Below are 20,998 nucleotides of genomic sequence, written 5' to 3' on the forward strand. Positions count from 1 at the left end.
ATCCGAACAAGAGCACGTGCTATTGGCCCCGCTGCAGCCAATAGCGCGCGGCCTTGCGGCCCGGCGGCGGCGGCTGCGTGTTTCCGGAAGACGTGGCGGCTCGGGCCCGGGCGGCGTCCCCGTGGCTCTTCTCCGGACTAGGCTTCGCAGCGTGGGCCCCGAGGCTCCGCGGTCCTCGCCGCCGCCGCCGCCATGATCTCCCTCACGGATACGCAGAGTAAGCGCTGCCGGGGCCCCGCGTTGGCCTTGCTCCCGCCGCAGCCTCTGCTCCGCCCCGCAATGAATGGAGCGAGCGCGGCGTGGGGCGGCGGCCTGCGGGAGGGAGGGGGCCGCGACCGGACGACAGTCGGCCTACCCCGGCTCGAGTGGTGCCGCCGCCGGACAAAGTTTCCGGGGCGCCGGGAATGGGACCGTCCGCCCGCACTTGGGTTCCTGCGAGACCAGGGTGGCTCGGGGCATAGAGAGCGGTAGTGATTTGCCTTTAGACACCGCTGTTAGCAGCCTGCCCAAAATTCCCTTGCAAAGACTTCAGTTTTCTGCCTGTTTAGGTTTCAACCGAGTTTGTCAATTTTAAGGTCACTTTGCGCTCAGATAGAGCATTGACTTTTGTTGGGAGTGGTGGTTTACTTTTCTGTGTTAGGAGTCGGGATCACACTGTGTATGTAAATGAACCCGGCCTTTCTCTCTTTGTGTATGGGCTGGTTGGTAATCCTTCTGCCTCGACCTCTAAAGCTCTGAGATTACAAGCATGAGGGACCCTGCCTGTCTCTACAGGTAAAGGATTTCTTTATTAGTGTTGTTGCATACTATGCTTAGTGGTGTGATTTATATTAGCATCCGTTTCTGCCTATCTCATCATTCCGATCAGCTTTGCAGTCTTGCCTTTTTTGTGGCCCCAGAGATGAGAGCATACTGGACAAGTGCTCTGGACCAGTAGAGCTGTGTCCCCGGCTCCATCGTTTTCATTTTTCTGCCTTTCTTGACAACCTCAATTAATTTTCCACCAAACCCTGTTTACTTTTTAAAGTTTTTTTTGGTTTTTTTTTTTTTTTTTTTGAGTATGACATCTTTTTGCCTCACCCTTCCTCATTACCAATGACCTTTGAGTCTTCAAACTCTAGTCACCTTAGATTTTCAAGATTCTGTTGAACTGGAACGAAAGCCTTCCTTGAAGTTATTCTCGAATGGAGTCTGAAGATTTAAATTCAAGTCATGGCACACTGGAATGTTACAGATCTTCTATGGTTCCCTGTACACCTTAGAAGCCCAATCATACCCATGGGTTTTTGATTTGGACTAACCCCGGAGTGTTGCCTGTTGGTCCATCAGCTTCATTTGGTTCTACTCAGAAATAAGAGTGTCCCTTTGCCTTTTTCACAGGTGTATGAGTGTTTTCTTTCATTTTAATGTAAGATGTAGATATATAGATAAGTGAGCTTAATTTTTTATATATGTGGGGTGGGGGGGTGGTATGGACATATGCATGTGAGCTGGAGTTACAAACCGTTGTTAGCTGCCTAATGTGGATACCAGGAACCAAACTCAGATTCTCTGGAAGAGCAGGGGTTTTTTTTGAGTTTGAGTTTGAGATAGAGATAGTGTGAGCGTGGGAAGGCAGACTTGGGCCATTTAAAATTGGAACATGTAAGACATTCAGGTACTCATAGACACATACACATAGACAGAAAAGGCTATGGTCCCAAGACTGATGGCTCAGAAGTCCTTGTTCTTTTCACTGTACTGCTGGCTGCTAAGGAGACTTGATGTAAATATTCACATCTGGGGATGGTACAAGTTTGTGCACAAGGCAGAGATCTTCAGTCTCCAGGAATTGGACTCTGAGGAAAAAGCCACTTTTCCACCTCTTTTTATCAAATTTCTTGAAAGGATGAAATTCTGTGCTGTTCACTTGCCAATGCCTGAGGTGAGATGGTGAGTTACAACCAATGGTTAGGGGACCAGAGCTTTTAAGTTCAGATTGTATCTGTGTCTGTGTTTACTGCAGGATTGGACCAGTATCATCCCAGAGAGATGCCAACATGATTCAGGGCTTTATTCTGAGAAGGGTGGGTGACAGTTGATGATTGACTTAAGACACTATAGTAGCACTCTCCCCATTCCAGCAGTGCCTGAAGAAATGCCAAGACCTGCAATGGGGACAGCGTCCATGTTACATCTGGGTTGTCATATTAAGTAAAATGCTGCTGTAGTGTTTGTTTGACTTACTGAGATTGACACCTGGTTGAACTTACCTGTTTTCTTAAAGGTTGTGATGGCAAAGGAGAGTCTGCTCTCAGTATCACTGTCACGGCAACGTCAGCCGAGTGGACATTAAGTTAAACGGGTCGTTTGTTTGTTTTTTTTTTATAAAATTTCCTAAGTAGACTTTTTTTTAATGTTATCTAATTTAATCTCTCAGATTGCTTATATCAAAATTTACTTTTTATAGGCAGAAAAAAAAAATGAAGATAGGATATTTTCCCAAGTACGATCCTGGCAGGAAGACCGTTGTGCCATATAGGCCTTTTGACTTCGGAGAACTTATGGATGGATAAGGACAGGGACAAAGGAAAATCTGGAGATGAGAAAGGGTGTGGTGAAGTGTTTTGACCCATTTCAGTAGGGTATTCCTGGCAGCATTGTGCTAGTGATAATTTGGCAAAGATTCCACAGGCAGCTGTCCCCTTCTGAGCTGCACTTGATGAGGCCATGGGAATGTTTGGGTTCTGGGCTGTAGCAAGATTGTGGATTGAGAGGACTAGATGTGAAGTCTACCTGCTGCTGGTGGCTTGGCTGCCACCCCCACTAATACTTATATACAGCAGTCAGTAATCAGATGTCTGCGGGAAACTTGAGCCATTGCTGCTTGGTGCCTCAGAACTTTGTTAAAGGAATCATCAGGCATGTGTATGGACATTGCACTGTGATGAGCCACGAGGCATCCTTTTCCACTGCAGCTACCTCTTAATAGTTCTGGTGCCTACTGAGATTAAACTAAAGTCAGTAACATTCTATATAGTCCAGTACCCTTGAGTTCAATAAATGTGTTTTTAGACTGTGGGTAAAAATATTTATAATGGTTAAAATAGGCCTGTTTTAAGGCCTATTTTACTTGACCATAGTTTGATTTGGGGCAGCTTGAATCCCCTCTCTACACATCATCTTCCTCCAACCCTAAAGGGATTCTGCCTCCGTTCCAATGATACTGGGAAGTTGCATTGCATATGCTCTGGGAAACAACTCACAGTGCCTGACTCCTGGCAAGTTCTCAGTGCATAACAACTATATTTCCATTTAATGTCCTCCATTTTTAAACTTGGGGAATGCTTTTACTTTGTGTGTGCATGCACAGTTCTGTCCAGATTGACATTGGGTGTCTTCAATCATTCTCTGTGATATATATATATGAATGAATGAATGAATGACAGGATCTCTCACTGAACCTGGAGCTCACTGATTAGGCTAGCCTGCCTGGCCAATGAGTTTCAGAATCTTCCTGTCTCTGCTTCCCTAGCCCTGGGATCACAGGCATGAACCACTATCTCTAGCTTTGTAGGTTGGTGCTGGGGATCTGAACTCAGATCCTCATGCTTGCACAGCAAATACTTTACCAGCTTGATTTCCTTTTTCAAAAACAAACATCTTTAGATTTTGTATAATTATTAAGATAATTTGTGAATATAGAAGTTAGTCACATTTGGATAACTTGACTGTTACGAATTGCTCCTAACAACTAGTTGCTTAATAGAGTTTCACTTTTAGTTGTTTTAGTAAATTCTCCTCTAAAACATTTGAGCAAGAAAATAATTAATCTGGAATTTTGGTATTTGCATCTGAAATACATTTAAACTAGAATGGTGGTAGACAGGCTTGTAGATTCTTTCAGAATAGTTTTAGAAACAAAATGGAAGTATATAAAAATTGAGACCTTGGAGATGTAGAGAAAGGTAAAGTTTATAAAGTATTGGTTCATCAGACCCTGATGTAGCTCGGTCCTAATATTGTTGAGTGTGTGCTGTGTGTGTATGTATGGCCTGGATTTTAGCCCTGTAGAGCTGAAGGGATGGGTCACAAATCACTAATACAAACAGCAGTTCTTGGGGGAGGGGTTACCAGTTAGCCTCTAACAGCTGCAGCAGGACGACTGAGAAGGAACTGGCCGGTTTTGCTTTGTGGCAGTAACAAGAATGTCTGTGGGCTCAGACATAAGATAGGACCTAGACAATGTAAGGTCAATAAGGCATTTTATATGCAGGGTAGACCTCGATTATACTGTGTCCACCCGTATTTAATACCTACAACACCCCTTGGTCTCTAGTAGTTGATTGACAAATCTTGATTTCTAAGTGAACAAGTAAAAACGTGTGCTAGGTTGTAATTTCAGGTTCTAGTCTACTTTATACTGCATTGGTAGTGTAAAGTTTGTAGGAGACAAATAGTTAAAACCTGTGCATTTTTGTCTAAGACCAGAGAGGTTTTTCAGAGGTAAATATATATAATCAAAGGTTTAGAATCTAGTCCTGTCTTTTCTTGTCTCCTGCCTAAGAATTGGGAATTTTCTTCTTTCCTGATTTACACTTGGCCATATAACTAGTTGTGCTGCATCTTGTTAAAGGTCTTGATGCCATTAAGAAGCTGACCTACAGGGTGGGGACCTTCAGGATTTTGTGCTGGATTTGCAGGATTGTCAGGGACCTGATTCTTCTCGCCTTAACCATGTGCTTTGTGTTGCAGAAATCGGCATGGGCCTAACAGGATTTGGAGTGTTTTTCCTGTTCTTTGGAATGATTCTCTTTTTTGACAAAGCACTGCTGGCTATTGGAAATGTAAGTTTTGAATATGTACATTTTAAATTCATCAAGCAGTTTTACCTATTAGTGACCTATTTTACCTATTAGTGTTCCTTGCTGTCAGTCGTAGGTAAATGACTCTCAAGTTCACTGGTGCAGCAGCAGTGAACCCCATCAGCTCTCTGTGTGAATAAAAGATCAACTTAAGTGCTGTGGATATCTGTATGCTGTGAATGTGTTCCTCTGATTGATTGATAAATAATATGCTGATTGGCCAGTACCCGGGCAGGAAGTATAGGTGGGACAAAGAGAGAGGAGAATTCTGGGAACAGGAGGGCTGAGTCAGGAGATGCTGCCAGCTGCCGCCATGAGAAGCAAGATGTAAAGTGCCAGTAAGCCACGAGCCATGTGACAACTTATAGATGAATAGAAATGAGTTAATTTAAGATATAAAAACTAGATAGCAAGAAGCCTAAGCCATTAGGCCAAACTGTTAAAATAATATAAGCATCTGTGTGTTTATTTGTGTCTGAGTGGCTGTGGGCCCAGGCAGAACTGGAGATAACTTCAGCTACACTTAAGGTTCCCACTTGGTCAACTACTCTAAATGTTTGTGGTGTGATTTACAATGGACTACATGGGTGCTACCCCTAAGTAGGAGGAGTTGGGAGGCAGAAGACCTAGCCAGGCATGGTGGCTTAGACCTATAAACTCAACAGGTAGAAAACCAAGGCAAGAGGATTGCCACTAGTTTAAAGCTAGCCTGGGCTACAGAGCAAGGTGTTATCTCAAAAAATAAAGAGAAGAAAGATGATATGCTAGTCCCATGTGTAGTAAATTTACGAAACTATTTTGAATGTAAACGTCTGAGACAGTGCATGTGGTTAAATTGCATAAACAAATTTTTAATAACCTAGAAGCTTTTAAAAAGTACATCTTCTGACTGGGCGGTGGTGGCACATGCCTTTCATCCCAGTACTCGGGAGGCAGAGGCAGGTGGATCTGTGTAAGGCCAACCTGGTCTAGAGAGTGAGTTCCAGGACAGGCTCCAAAACTACACAGAGAAACCCTGTCTGAAAAAAACAAAAAAAGATGTACATCTTTTGTCATGAGATGGCTCAGTGGGTAAAGGGGCTTGCCACCAACTAATCCCTGGAACCTACGAGATGGAAGAAAAAATCCAACTCCTCTAAGATAGCCTCTGACCTCTATGCACATGCCCACATACAGGTAAATAAGTGAATAAATCAATGCAATTTTTTTGAGGACTTGTTTGTGTTCCTGACTGATAGAAAGGATATGCTTTTTTTTTGCTTGCTTGTGTACTGCCCTGTCCATGTGTTGGGGTCGTACAGGAGTTCCAGGAGGAAATAACCCCCCTTGTGAGAAGATGGAAAAGTCATTGAATGATATTGAGATATTTTTGAAGTCTGTGGCCTACTTTAATTGAAAAGAGACAGGATAGCAAAGTTGGTGTTTTCATCTGGTGGTATAGACAGAACTATTATCTGGGAATATGGCACTTAGCTGGTAGGCTTGGTGTGCATTGGTAAGGAGTAATGTTTCCTGAGGAAAGCTAATGGGGGAAGAATTTCACACACAGTGTAGGGGAATCATTTCTTACCATGTGTGTCTATTCTGCTGCTAGGCTCTTCTCCTTGGCTTTGCACGGACCCTCTGCTGTCTGCATAGCCACCACCCAAATTACCCACCCATAGAAACCCCTGTACCCCATCATGACTGTTGCAGAATTAGGGACTACATTTGGTGACACATAAAAGCAAGCTGACCATCTAGGCCTTGCCAGATGTCTGTTTGACTAAGCCGTTTCCTTTCCCATCCAACCAAGCTGAGAAAACTGCTGCAGATGTGGGTCCCTCTGTCCCATTTCATCATCTTTCTCCATTGAATAGAGTTAGACAAGGAATGAGGCCAATGACTTGATAGCCAGGACTTCCAGCATGCGGGCCCCACGCTCTGGCTCCGCTGTGAGACATACAGGCAGGACTCTGGCACTGCACACAGCAGATGCCAAGCAAACTGCTTCACTGCTGACTTAACTCCTTGCTCTTCACTTGATGAGGTGTTTAACCCTTTCTCTGTTGTGTTGTCTTTCTCTCCTAGGTTCTGTTTGTGGCTGGCTTGGCTTTTGTAATTGGTCTAGAAAGAACATTCAGATTCTTCTTCCAGAAACACAAAGTGAAAGCCACCGGGTTTTTCCTGGGTGGTGTGTTCGTGGTCCTTATTGGTTGGCCTTTGATAGGCATGATCTTCGAAATTTATGGATTCTTTCTCTTGTTCAGGTAGGCCATTATTTTCTTCCTTTTACTGTGCCAGTGTGTCACATAACTATTACAGAATCCTGGGTAGTTTCATTAATGTAAGAGGACCACTTCACCGCTGTTTAGACTGAGTCTTTTTCATTTCAGGTCAGTCAACTATAAAAATGTTCCCTAAATGTAAATGACTGCCTGAATAAGGTAACAAAGTATTTGTTGAGTATTTTCAGTGTTCCTTCCTCTGATGACTCTAGCTTGTGTCAACTTGACACACAAAACCAGCCAGTACAACTGACCCCTTTTCAACTTGACACATAAACACATCACTGTTAAGCCACAACCCTTCCTTTCTTATTCATTCCCCAAGATCTTAAATAATTTTAAAAGTCCCATGGTCCTTACAAACTCAAACACATTTAAAATTCCAGTTCCTTTAAAATAGTCAATCTCTTTAAAAATACAAAGTCTTTTTAAAATGAAGTCTCTCAACAGGGCTCCAGTAAAATACTTTCAGGCCACAGTCACAATCAAATCAGAGCACAACAAAATTCTAACTGTTCAATATCTGGGATCCATTCATGATGTTCTGGACTGTTCCAAAGGGCGTGGGTCACTTCTCTTGCTCTGTCCTCTGCAGCACACACATCTTGCCTTCTAGGCTCTGGCTAGCTCCACTCCACTCCTGCTACTGTTCTTATGGTCATCCCATGATACTGGCATCTCCAATATGCTGGGGTCACTTGCTACAACTGGCCTGCACTTTACCAGTAGCCTCTCATAGGCTCTCCTCATGGTGCCAAGCCTCAACTTCTTTGCATGATTCAGTCCTGGGCCTTTACCTGCCACTGAGACTGTACCTTCACCAATGGCATTTCCTGGCCTCTCAGAATACCAAGCCTCAGCTGCTCTCCATAACCCTTTCATGCCTTCAAAACCAGTGCCACCTTGGTGATGCTTACACATTACCAAGTCCAGCTGCCAGCACGAGGTACAACCTTGGCTGCCTCTAGAACACAACTTCTCTGTGCTCTCAGGAAACACATCCCAGAAGATTTCACCTCAGTGATGCTGGTCTCTTCTTAATCACTGCTAATTTCTTCGTCCAGCCAACCAGCATTAGGTATCCCAGCAAAGAAAAATTTTTGCCTTAGTAGTTCTGGTATTTTGTTAATCACAACTTTTTCTTAAGCCCCAGTTAACCAGAACCACAGGCTCTTAATTCAAAATAACACATGGCCCTGATAGAGTCTTTAAACTTCCCTCTGAAACTTTGCAGGCCAGGCCTCTGTCCTCTGCACTTTCTTTCAACATTCTTCCAAGCTCCTAAAGAACACCCCACTGAGCTCTTAACACTCAATAGTTCTTCTAGCCCAAAGTTCCAAAGTCGTTCCATAATCCTCCCAAAAACGTGGTCAGGTCTGTCACAGCAGTACCCTACTCTTGGTAGCAATTTGTCTTAGGGTTTCTATTGCTGCAATGGAACACCATGACCAAAGAGCAAGTTGGGGAGGAAAGGGTTTATTTGGCTTACACTTCCACATTGCTGCCTATCACTGAAGGAAGTCAGGACAAGAACTCAAACAAGGCAGGATCTTGGAGGCAGGAGCTAATGCAGAGGCCATGGAAGAGAGCTGTTTACTGGCGTGCTTCCCCTGGCTTGCTCAACCCACCTTCTTATAGAACCCAGGACCAGCAGCCCAGGGATGGCATCACCCACCATGGGCTGGGCCCTCCCCCATTGGTCACTAAATGAGAAAATGCCTTTACAGCTGGGTCTCATGGGGACATTTCCTCAACTGAGGCTCCTTCCTCTGATGACTCTAGCTTGTGTCAAGTTAACACACAAAACCAGTCAGTACAACAGGGTTTGATGTTTCTTTAGTGGAATAGATGGGTGGAGAGACATGTCATTTTCTTACGTAAATATGTTGCTTTATAGTGGCTGCTTCTTGACAGCAACATGCTTAGTGCATGTGTTGGTAAGAAATCCAGTACTGAACACACTGGAAATGTTGATCAGTGCTGTCTTGTGGGAACAAGTTAGGCAATAAGCAGAGGGTACATGGTGAGAAGATGTGTTCAGTAACACTGCTTGTATTTATTTTTTAAAATGCTAGGCACCATGTCACCTAAACCATGAAAATGAATTAAGTGCCAAATCTGTCTTAGAAAAGCTACCATTTCTAATACGGAAAACAGACTGTAAAGTCTCAAAAACATACAGTGATGATGTTATGTCACCAAAGAAAGACACAGACTATTCTAAGATCTTAGTAATCGGGGAGCTTATCCAGGGAGAGGCCAGGAATGTTCAGATAAGCTGAGACTTAAAGAATGGATCAGACCACATCCTGTAGATCAGCAAGAAGTTGACTAGTTGACTGACAGGAGAGACTGGCAGACTTGTGAAAGCTGTTTGTTCCAAAAAGAGGGGAGCAATTTCCCAATGGGAGTGTGGGCCATACGCAGGAAGAGGCAGTGAGGCCAAAATGAATGTGTAAGCCAGCCAGGCTGCAAACTTTTCTGAATGAGTTGCTTATTGTCTTACCAGATTTAGGCTAAGGAGCTGTGTGTGCAGCAGAGAGGCAGGGACACAAAGATTTTTAAGCCAGAAACAGTTGAACCAGGTAGGCATCTTAGACTACTCTAGTATCAAAATGAAATGCACATCAAGGTTCAGGGAGATTGCCCAGTGGCTAAAGGTATAAAGGTGTTTGCCACTAAGCCTGAGGACAGACCTGAGTTGGATCCCCAGGACCTACATGGTGGGCTTGGAGAACTGACTCCTGTAAGTTGTCCTCTGATTTCCACACCTAACATGGTGTGTGCTACGTGCCCACACTCATTAATAAGAAAAATTTTAGGGTGCATTTCAGAAAGAACAATTGGAGGCAAGGAAAATAGTTAAAAGGCTCAGACTTGGTGCCCAGTATAAAGTTAGGACATTGAACATTAGCTGTTTGCCATTGGAGTGGAAAAAGAAAGCAGAGTGGAGTTAGGAGTAAGAATCCCTGGGCTAAGGAAGGAAGGGCGCCTCTTAAGGCAAGTTGAGCATGTGAGAGACTGAGAGTGAATGCTGGCAACTATACAGTCTCCAGCAATGGAGGTTAAAAGGCCAGACTTGGCCCCTGATGCCAGTACAGAACAAGATACCATTGTTTTATTGGTAAACTGCATTAATACATCAGCTTCATGATTTAAAGAGGCTTCTGGAAAAGTCCTCATGCTTCTGCTGAGTTTTGTTTATTCTGAGGGAGGCTTGGCTTAAGATCTAGAGCTAAGAGTCTTTATTGTTCTTTCTCCAAATCCATAAAACCCCCAGTAGCAGTGTATAAAGTCACAATTGTGTGTTTTTTTAAAGATACTTTAAAAAATACATTTGAACTCAGTACTGCTAAGAAAGCAACCTGTATGTCTCTGAAGCATGTGCCTACTTGGACTGGAAGAGCTGTTCCTCTGGGGTGGGTCAGTTCACTTCCTGTGGGTTCAGATTTGAAGCTGGCAGCTCCTGACACCTCTCATGGTACTCTCATTCCTGGGAACTGCATTTTAAGAACCAGACACATGTCATTTCTTATGTGTTCTTAAACTCCTTTTCATCTTAGAGAGAGGTGGCCTCACTGACCCACACATAAACTAAACTGTGTCGCTTCTGTGGGCATGTATCCAACACCAAAAACTGGCAAGATGTGAGGCTTACCATCTGGTAGGTGTTCTGTTGGTGGTGTTCTCATGGTTCCATGCATACGGGCTCAGCAGCTCATTTCTTCTGGTTACCCCTCCCCCAGCTCCCCTGTCTTCAGCAGTGGATCAGAGAGCCTATGGTCTAATCACAGCACAACTAGGTCCTGTTACACTCTGGACACCGTTTTACCAGTCATCCCATTGTTAACGCATTTGTTGTAACTGGTGACTCGAGTCTCCGTTACACTTAGCTAGTGGTTCCTCCTGGTAGAAAGCATTGAAGTCTACTAACCTGTCTTCTGCCTCCAGGGGCTTCTTTCCTGTGGTCGTTGGCTTTATCAGAAGAGTGCCTGTCCTTGGATCCCTCCTAAATCTACCTGGAATCAGATCAGTAAGTAGTCATGTATTTAGCAATACATTTTTAAAACCACCCAAATGAATAGATTGTGATGCCTTTTTACTGGGAGCTTGAATCATTGATGTGATTGAGTCATTGTGATAAAAATGATTGTGTCCCATGTATCCCGGTTACCATGAAAACCAGAAATTAATCCTTCATAGATCTGTGAAACCTGATGTTTCGTTTGAACATGCCATTTTCAGTATTGTTTTCTATTTTTGATGTTACTTCAATTGATAATGCTAAGCTACTTTTGTGAATTGATAAGTGAAACTCTTCTTGCATTCAGGGTATGTTCTGTGGGTGCATGATACTAACCTGCCATGGAGGCTCCATCTATTGTGGGGTCTCCGAAGCCTCAGGATTTACCTGCCTTCCCAACTCTCTGTGGCAGACTCAGAATGGCTTTGCCTGCCTTCCTTGTACATACCTCTGTCATAACATGTGCCTGTTTTAATTATCAAGAAGAGAGCTGCAGAGCTGTGATCATAGTTCTTCAGGGCAGAGGTAGACAGATGGCTATTAATCATTCTTCCCCAGGGCCCAGTATAACACCTGCCACTCACAATAGAAATGCCAAACATTTTTCCCAAGTCCGTGAATAAAGGGTAACATTTTACTGACCTCAGAGACCCAGTCAATCTCATGACAACTGTAGGTGACTTCTTTTTAGTCATCTTCTGTAGTCTGAAAACTAAGTGAGATCCTGAAATATGGAGAGAATGCTGGAGATGGAGTCCTTCTGAGAAGGAGACAATTTTTTGGGCTCTAGAGCTAACCCATGTCAGAAGTCACCTTGCGAAGTTCCGTGCTCATTCTGAACAACTAGGTTAAAGTATAAAAGATAATGAGGCCCATTAGTCTGTCTGGAGATTGAAGGGAGAGCCACAGTGTTAGCTGAGTTCTCAGCTAACGAGGGCTTCCAGAAAAAAGAGCACCAATGTAAGCCCAGTCCTTTCCAAACCAGGTCAGTCTTAGAGGCAGAGCACCCTGACTCAGCTTGGGCGTTTGCATTTATTTATCCGTGGAGAATGAATATGGTGTTTCTTTTACCACTGAAATTTATTTTAAGGTTCTAGTGAATTCACAAATACTATCAATCACCTGTTTATGATCATTTCTAAAGTTGGTACCTCAGCTTGGGGTGGGGTGGACCCCGGCCCTATGTATTCTTATTACCAGACTCAACGTAGATATTGTTTATATATAGAATGATGTTTGAATTTACTAAGACCTATAGTTGTAATAGCATATTATGTTCTCAGTTATGAATTCTATAATGATTGTGTAAATGGGCAGCCAGTACAGTAGGGGTCTGTAGTCACTGCCTAAGTGATCTGAAACATGCGTGCAAAAGTACTGCTGGCTAGAACCCGGCAGTTCTCTGCCTTGCAGCATTGCTATGTTTATATACACTCTGTTGCAAGCTGTACATCACCGTCTAGGATGCCAAAGACAAAAAGTTTCTGATTTGGGATGGAGTAACCAAAGTCAATAACCATTTTCATGAGTGTTTGTTGAAGTTCATATTTGACAATTATAAATTTATGTTGGCAACACTGAATGTTTCAGTGTCTTTGCCCCCTTCAGTATGATGTCCAGAATGCTCATTTAACATATTTTTAGTTGATAGTTGTTGTTTATTACTGAACTTAATTGAGTTAAATCTGTGTTTGTCCAAAGACCACATAGGCCCAGAAGAGATCCACAGGAATGGTCAGTGGAAATACTTGTTGGGTTCATTAATGCATGAGTGGCTGGCATTGCAGTCTTTTCTTTTGTGGAGTTAGCAATGTCAGTGTCATTTTATACGTTACTTTATTCATTGTGTTGCATTTTTCATGTTTCACCCTTAAATTCATGTACATGTCATGCAAAAGCAACTTTTAGAAAAGTAAATTATGTACACACCTGAGAAGATGGTGGTGGACACCATCCAGTTAACCACTATCAGTCATGCCTTGAACTCTCACAAATCTTGTAAAACTGGATGTTTTAAACCAGCATTTAAAGTGTGATTCAGTACTATACAGTGCCTGAGCTCCTTTTAATTATTTTTTTTTTCTCCTTACAGTTTGTAGACAAAGTTGGAGAAAGCAACAATATGGTATAACAGCAAGGCAACTGAAGACTTTAAATATTATATTATTTATAAAACCCTTTGAAGAATATTCAGCACAAAGTTAAGTTTCACAAACTAGCTTGTAAAATCCTTCCAGAAGTTTTAATCATATACCTTCCAAAGTACCAACAGTTATTGAAGAAGCAATGACAGCAAGCTTGTGATCAGGTGATCTGAGCGATCAGCGGCTCGAGAAGATGAAGCCTTGTTACAGTGCTTAGTGACTTGAGAAGGCTGTTTCTTAGTCTTGCTGCAACGTGTGAAACAGCCATTCATAGAGAACCATGGTGTCTGTTACTTTTTTTTCCTTTTTAGAAGATTCAGGAACACCGATAGGCATTTATATATATATATATATATAATGTCCATTTTGATGACTCAGATATTTCTAGGTGTGCTGGGTCTCTGATAATGATGCCTGAATTGGATTGGATTATGTCGTCGGTGTATCAGCCCAAGGAAAGCCCAGTTTCATGTGTGAATCACTTTTTTTGTAAACATGAAAATAAAACTTTTGTGGTCCTTTTGAATCTTAGTATTTTGGAGCCAGATAAAAATCTGAACTAGATATTCTTCTTCGGAATACACAGAGGTCATTCTAAGCTGTTACTTCCTCAATCATAGCTGACCAAGTGCTTTCTTGACTCTACAACACTCTGGATGCACAGATGTCTTGAGTGTGGCCTGGGTGTGTTTGTACAATTTGCTTCACGCAGACACCAGAGAGCATTCTGACCATGGAGTAGTCTGCTACAAAGGGGATTGGAATCAAGTTTTGAGATCCTAAATGATGCATACCAGATGGTTTCTCCCATGTCATGATGTAGTTTTTCTTCTTGTTGTGTTCTTATGAAATTTGGCTGCAGTTTCCCACCTTGGTTTCATAACTTGCAGTGACATTGAAGGTGTGTAATATGTTAAAGGCTTGATTCTGTGATTGTAAAAAGAACTGTTAATTTCATCTTGATTTTCCTCTTATTTTCAGCTTTATTATAACATCCAAAAATCAGCATGCATCACATCTGCTTTCTCCACTGTTCTCCATCTTGAGTTAGGAGATGAGATGCCCCGTTGACATGCAAAAGCTATTACACTATAACTAAACTTGCCGTGGTTCCTCAGAAGCGTGGTGCCGGGGGAAGCTTGTCATTCCCTTCTGTTGCTAGTCTGCCAACAGGAACAGCAATGGTTTCCTTCCTTCCTTCCCCGGGCGTTAGTTTTCTTGTTGGAGGTGGGAGCACTTCACAGATAGATTACTATTTCTCTTACCACTAATGATTACACTATTTATTCTTAACAGTGGCAAAGCTTTTTAATGCAGAAAATCATAACTGAAATTCTATTTATTTACAAACCATTTCTACAAGACATTACAAAATGTTTGTTGTTTTTAGTTCAATTTCTTGGTGCCAGGAAAATCCCCAGCCTTGCTGGTCTGCAGAAGGAAGCACTGGTTTGTAGTGGGATGGTTCATTCTTGTGGATTACTGTCGTGTTTGGTACTTGCATCTGACTTTATGGTGTAACCTGTGAAAACTCGATAAATGGAGAATCCTACCTCAATAGCTCATGGGATAATAAAAGACCTGGCGTTATGTCTGATGTTCCTCAAAAAATCACACCTTCCCTGGAGAGTCAGTGCTGTGCTTTGAGAACTGACTTGTGTGAGGCGCCCAGTAGACTTTTCATAGGCTTTGGCCCATGTGATTTGACAATGGCTAGGTGTCTCTCTGTTAGATCAGGAGTCTGCCATTTAAATCTTTCATAGACATGACCCTATCAAAGTGGTTTTTGCACTACAGCAAACAGCCCCTTTCAGCAGTCTGATTTCAGAAAACACTGGACCTGAGAAGATGTGAGAAGTTCATAATCCTTAGTAAGGCAGAGGGCTGGGATGGCAGGGATGGCTTTCAGTTTCAGGTGAGTCTGCAGTGGACCTGGGACTGCTTGCCAACACTGCACTCCTTAGTCAGAACCTTGAAGAGGCTGTTTTTAAACAAACCAGCCTTTTGACTTCCGGAAGCCCTATTCTTGAGGGTTCCCTAGCCCCACTCCCTTCTAAAATCAGCCTTCTGTCTTTGTGACAAAAAAAATTTTTTTGATTATTCTCCCAGATGGAGGAAAAGTTCCAGTACTCAGCCTTAAGTGTTTCTGTCATGTTCAAATGTATCTTCTGTAACAGAAACATGCCTGCAATGTTTTCCCTTACAGTTCTCTGGAATTCAACTGCTTTAGAAGTCTCATGGTCAAATTATATACTCTAACAATGGCATATTGTAAATAACACTTGTCTTACCTCAATAAAAGGGTACTTTTCTATTCATTGGTGGTCAAGTTTATCTTTGAAGTTTTAAAACTTAAATAGCCCTATAAATAATCTACCTCCTTTTAAAAAAAAACTGACCCCCAGTGCAATTTTGTCTGTCAAATGGCCTTGACATTTTAATTTCTAAATTGCTTAAGTACAGTCATACAACAACTAAGTTAGCAAAACACATTTGAAAACTATTAACATGTATAAAAGAATATTGAGTGGATGGAGAGGTGGCCCAGTGGTTTGGAGCTCTTGCAGAGGATCCAGATTTGGTTCCTGGCAACCATGTGACATCTCACAACCTTCAATAACTACAGGTCCAGAAAATCTGGTGCCCTCTTTGAACCTCAAGCACCCAGCATACATGCAGTGCACACACACAGGCAAAATGCTCATACACATAAATGTCAATGAATATTCATTGCCTTGGGTCGTATACTGTATTTTTTTTTTTTTTTAATGTTGAGCTCCTAACATTCAGGAGGCAGTGCAGGTAGATCCCTGTGAGATTCAAGCAGCTGGGCCTATGTAGGTGCGTTCTCAAGAAACAACAACAAAAAGAATTGGACTCAAAGATCTGCTAAGCATTTGGTTATTCAACAGACATTTTCTGAGTGTCTCCTGGGAACTTAATCCCATGACCAAATGCCAGCAATTAAAAGAATAAGCCCTGTCCACAGGACTTTTTAACTCTTAACATCTCTAAATATACTCTGAGTTACACTGAAACAGATGGTAAAATAATGTCCAGACATCTAAGCCTTGCAGTTTCTTCCACTTTCAGCCTCTACCTGTGTAACAGACTTGTTTTTTAAAGTGTGTGTTGTGTTTTGGCATTCTCTAGAAAAATGGGACCCATAAAATGAGCATATGTTACAGTGATGTTTAGTTGGCTGTAAGATTCAGTCTAACCATCCCTGTCTCAGTCCATGAGGCTGGATCCAGCCTGATACGCAATCTGGTGCTTGAAGGCTTGGGGGATTCCTGGAGAGCTGCAATACTTCAGTCCATGTTGGAAGGCCAAGAAAACTGAGTTCTGATAGCAGCGGAGGACTGAAGCAGTGGAGGAGGGCAGGCAAAGTAGCTGCTTTCCCTCAGACCTGGCCCACTGCTGGAAGGAGCTGTCAGTCCTGAAGGTGTCCCTGCTTCAGTCAAACCTCCAGGAGATCACCTCAGAAGCTTGCCTACAGGTGTCTCCTAATTGATCCCAGTGACATTATCCCAGTATCTTTAGAGGACAAAAAAGGCTTTCGGCATTAATTGGAGTTTTTCCTCAAAATGTGTTTTTTTTTTTTCTATTCTTGAAATGTATTTATTGTAAGGTGAAGGGATGGATGTTGAGAAACGATCCTTTTGTTTCTTTTTGTTGTAATGTAAACCTCAAGATTCAGAACTGTCACTGCTACTCACTGTAAAAGCTGGCTCTGGATTTTTCTATCACTACATTTAGCCAGACTTTTTAGGGAAACCTGTTACGGTTGCTGCCATTAATTACAGAATTTAAAAAATTCTAGCATGAGTAGAGATTAATTTCTAAGTTCAGAGGGCTTATTTTTTTTCTGGAAAATTTATTACATTTGAATACTTGTGAGTCTTCATCCATAGTGTTTTCATCATAAATTCTGTTATAAGCCAAAAAAAACCAGTGCACCACTGACTTAGTATTTACTGAGTCCTGCATTAAAACTTGATTGCAGTCAGTTGTCACTGGGAACTGGACGTCTTCAGTCTTGTTAAGTATCTCACCACTTGGGAGACTGAAATAGGAGGATTGCCAGGACTTAATGGTCAGCCTGGACTAAATAATGAAACATTATCTTGACTGGTAGATGATGGATTGGTTGTAGATAGATTTTTCTTGTCCCGCCAGCCAGCTCCCAAATCATGACAAGGAGACTTACTATTGATTATGCAAGCTCAGACCATAGCTTAGGCTTGTTCCTAACTAGCTCTTATAAGTTAAATTAACCCATATCTTTCAGGGTTTTTTTTTTTTTTTTTTTTTTGGTTTTTTTTTGGGGGGGGGTTGTTTGGTTTGGTTTGGTTTTTCGAGCCCATATCTTTCAATATATGTGTTGCCACATGGCTCGTGGCTTTACCTGTCCTCCAGCATCTCTTGCTCCCTCTGCATCTGCTGGCAACTCCTCTGACTCCACTCTGCCCTGAAAACCCTGTTTATCTATCAATGAATCAGCTCTTTATTAACAACGAGAGCAACACATCTTCACGGTGTACAGGATTATTCCACAGTAATTGGTGATAGATGATTTATAGATAAATAAATGATTATGGATGGACAGATGATGATCTAGTACATCTCTCAAACCTTGGCCAGGACCCAAAAGTTTCAACTTGAGTCCTATTGTTCACTGAAGTCGGATGTGTGAAAGTTACTGACTGGCTGCAGTACTTTCCTGTGATATTATTACTCAGTTGTGAGGACCTCACTAAAGGCCACTAGCATATCTCTCCTCTCCTGTCTGCTGGGCTAAGACAGCTGGATCTTCTAGGTCCTGTCCACTTTCTACTTTTACACTGATTTGGTAGCAAATGATTCTTAAGGCTCCAGGCCCTTATGATGTATATCCATCCCTGGCATTTCATAGGTGCCAGTAAATGTTGAATGGAAGTATGATTATCCAGGTTTGCTGCTGTCCCCTCCAACTCCTAGTGCATTGAAGTCAGGTTTTTTGGAAGCAGACGTCTCTGTCAGCCACAGTGAATGAGGTGAACCCTGTAGAAGTCTCTGCTTCACATCCTGACCTTCACACAAAGTGACTTGTTACTGGGGGGATGGGTCAACAAGGGCAGCCTTTCTTCCCTAAGAAAGTGAGATGCTAGGAAGTCACTCTTGACATCTACCAGGGGGTGTGAATCATTGGTTCTCAGGTCACCCTCCTTTCCATTGTGAAATGAAGGGGCAGAGGAGGACTTTGTAATTATAAAGAATTCTCCTAAGGGGAAAGTAATGATGTAAACTTGCTCCCTAAGTGAATGTATCTGGAAATATCAGTGTGCTTCAATCTCTGGCATGTGAAACTTTATGATAGGCAATCAAATCCTTGGGCCTTGAGCCTTCTGATGAGGTGCTGTGATTGGAGTTGTAATGCAAAAGCCCAGCTGTGGCAGCGCCAACAGACTGGGCTGGCAGCTAGTGTCAATACTCAACTGAAAAGATAATTATGAAAAGCAGAGACAGGAGATGTTTTTCCATGTGCATTGGGAAGGGGACTAAAGGAGCCCAGGGATCCCCAGTTAATCTTGGGTAGGCTGATGTGGGTTTCAACAGGTAAATTTGGGGCAGAATAGGTATGCAGTCCTGACTACAGTGTGGCCCAGTAATGCTCTGTCTTAGCTCTGATTCTACAGGGTCTAAAGAAGTCATTAGCTGAGCATGCTGGCACACAACTGTAAATCCTGGAATTTAGGCAAATGTCAAAAGATCAGGCTTCTATTGCTGCTAGGCCTGAGTGAGGAGTCTTCTTCCTGGAAAAAATGACCTTCTAAGCACCTCTTCTCGTGCACTTGAACCAGTGAGGCAGCTCTGATGTCAGCAATGTGTAAGCACAGGTACTGGCTACCTTGGGCTGAGCATCCAATCAATTCAAATATATGTAACTTGAAGGGATGTCACTCAAGTAACAGGTGTCACTCAGTTACAAGTGATTGTTGTTCAAATGGAACGTGGAAATCCTAGAGCCAGGTTTCAAAATCCAAGTTATCTTAGTGACAAAGGCAAAAATGATCTCTAATGGATATACCTTTAAGGAAGACATCAGAGCCTATTTGATTGACAACCTGCTTGTGCATACTGTCAGCAGAAGAAAGTTCAGTATTTTGACCTATCATATTTTGAACCAAACAATGGGCCCCTCTCCTCCGGTTCAGAGGTGCATCTGTCTTTAAAGCCTGTGATGTAGCAGCAGTGTGTTCCTGGATGTGGTGCCCTCTGTCTGGCCTTGCAGAGCAGCATCTGGCATGCTGTCTATGATGAGACCATGATATTGATAATATGTCAGAGCCATTTCCTCCATTTCTTCAACAGAATGGAAAATGGCAGCTTTGACGTAAAACACCTACTTAGGGATTCACCAGATAAACTAAGTGTATTTATTCTTCCTTAGACTGGGAGTTTCTCTTGGTGATTCATTTTCCTGTTCCTCTTCCTAAAACTTTGATGTGGTTTTTTAAAAGATGTTTTGTTACATTTCTTACCTGTGTGGGGGAGGGGGAAGGAGGGAGAGCTCATGGGCCACAGCATACATGTAGAGATCAGAAGACAACTTTTCACCTTATGGGATCTGGAGATTAACCTCGGGCCCTCAGGTTTGCCAAGCATTGCTGTACCCACTGTGCCAGCTCCCTGGCCCCTAGCGCTTAGTTGAATCTGTCTCCTAAGACAGTGGGTACAAGCCACCACTTCAGCAGCTCTGGCTGCTCTGATGGGAAGACCAGTCTACAAATCCCTAAATACGAACTCCTCTCTATTTTCCATTCTCATTTGCTAGCTCTGATGGATGATCAACTGTCAACTTGATGAGGTCCAAAGCTTTGGCATGCCAGTGAGAGGTTACCTTTTTGTTGTTGTTCCTTTTTTTAATAAGTGTTTTTAATTGAAATAGGATTATAACACTTCCCCTCCCTTTCCTCCCTCCAGCCCTTCTAAGCTGCCCTCCCTCAAACCCCTTTCATGTTCCTAACTCTGAAGTTGGTAGCCTCTTTTTCTTTGATTATATTTGTTATATACATATGTATGTGTATGCACAAATATATACATATATATATATATATATATATATATATATATATATATATACACACACAACCTGCTGACTTTTAAATAAGTTTGAGACAGTTGTAGACTATGGGGATTTTTGAAGTTGTACTGAATGCATTATTGCATTATGATATGGCTATGGCTACAAGCCTTTGGGGACCAGGGAGTAGAATGTGGTGGTTTGAAAAAAAAAATGGCCATGAAAGGGAGTGACATTATTAGGAGATGTGGCCTCATTGGAAGAAGTGGGTCACTGTGAAGGCAGGCTTTGAGGTCTCATATGTGCTCAAGCTATGCCCAGTCTCTCAGTTCACTTCCTGTTGCCTTTGGATCAAGATAGAGAATCCTCAGCTCCTTCTCCAGCAACATGTCTTCCTGCACACTGCCATACTCCTAGCCACCATGATAATGGACTAAACCTCTGAAACTGTAAACTACCACCTCAATTAAATGCTCTCCTTTATAAGAGTTGCTGTGGTCACAGTGTCTCTTCATAGCAATAGAAACCTGCTGTGGATATCGCTCTGTATAAATAAACACTGATTGGCCAGTGGCCAGGCAGGAATTATAGGCAGGACTAACAGAGAGGAGAAAAGAGGAAACAGGAAGTCAGAGGAGGGACTGCCTGGAGCC

At 42.5% G+C, this 20,998-nt stretch overlaps 1 protein-coding gene across 2 annotated transcripts; it reads left to right on the forward strand.

Moving 5' to 3' along the window:
* Nucleotides 1–74: 74 nt before the first annotated feature.
* Golt1b (golgi transport 1B) lies at nucleotides 75–15,597 on the forward strand. 2 transcript variants are annotated; one of them, XM_052721982.1, is made up of 6 exons: nucleotides 75–217; nucleotides 4,735–4,826; nucleotides 6,915–7,093; nucleotides 11,063–11,144; nucleotides 12,837–12,869; nucleotides 13,228–15,597. In XM_052721982.1, the coding sequence occupies exons 1-5, from the start codon at nucleotides 193–195 to the stop codon at nucleotides 12,843–12,845; spliced, it is 387 nt and encodes a 128-aa protein (XP_052577942.1). In that variant the 5' UTR covers nucleotides 75–192; the 3' UTR covers nucleotides 12,846–12,869; nucleotides 13,228–15,597. The 2 variants fall into 2 exon arrangements, with proteins under 2 accessions (XP_052577942.1, XP_052577941.1); XM_052721981.1 differs by lacking the exon at nucleotides 12,837–12,869.
* The last annotated feature ends 5,401 nt before the right edge of the window (nucleotides 15,598–20,998 follow it).

The sequence above is a fragment of the Peromyscus californicus genome, unplaced genomic scaffold (genome assembly GCF_007827085.1).
Source record: "Peromyscus californicus insignis strain IS unplaced genomic scaffold, ASM782708v3 Scaffold_6__1_contigs__length_162567912, whole genome shotgun sequence".
Taxonomy (NCBI): Eukaryota; Metazoa; Chordata; class Mammalia; order Rodentia; family Cricetidae; genus Peromyscus; species Peromyscus californicus.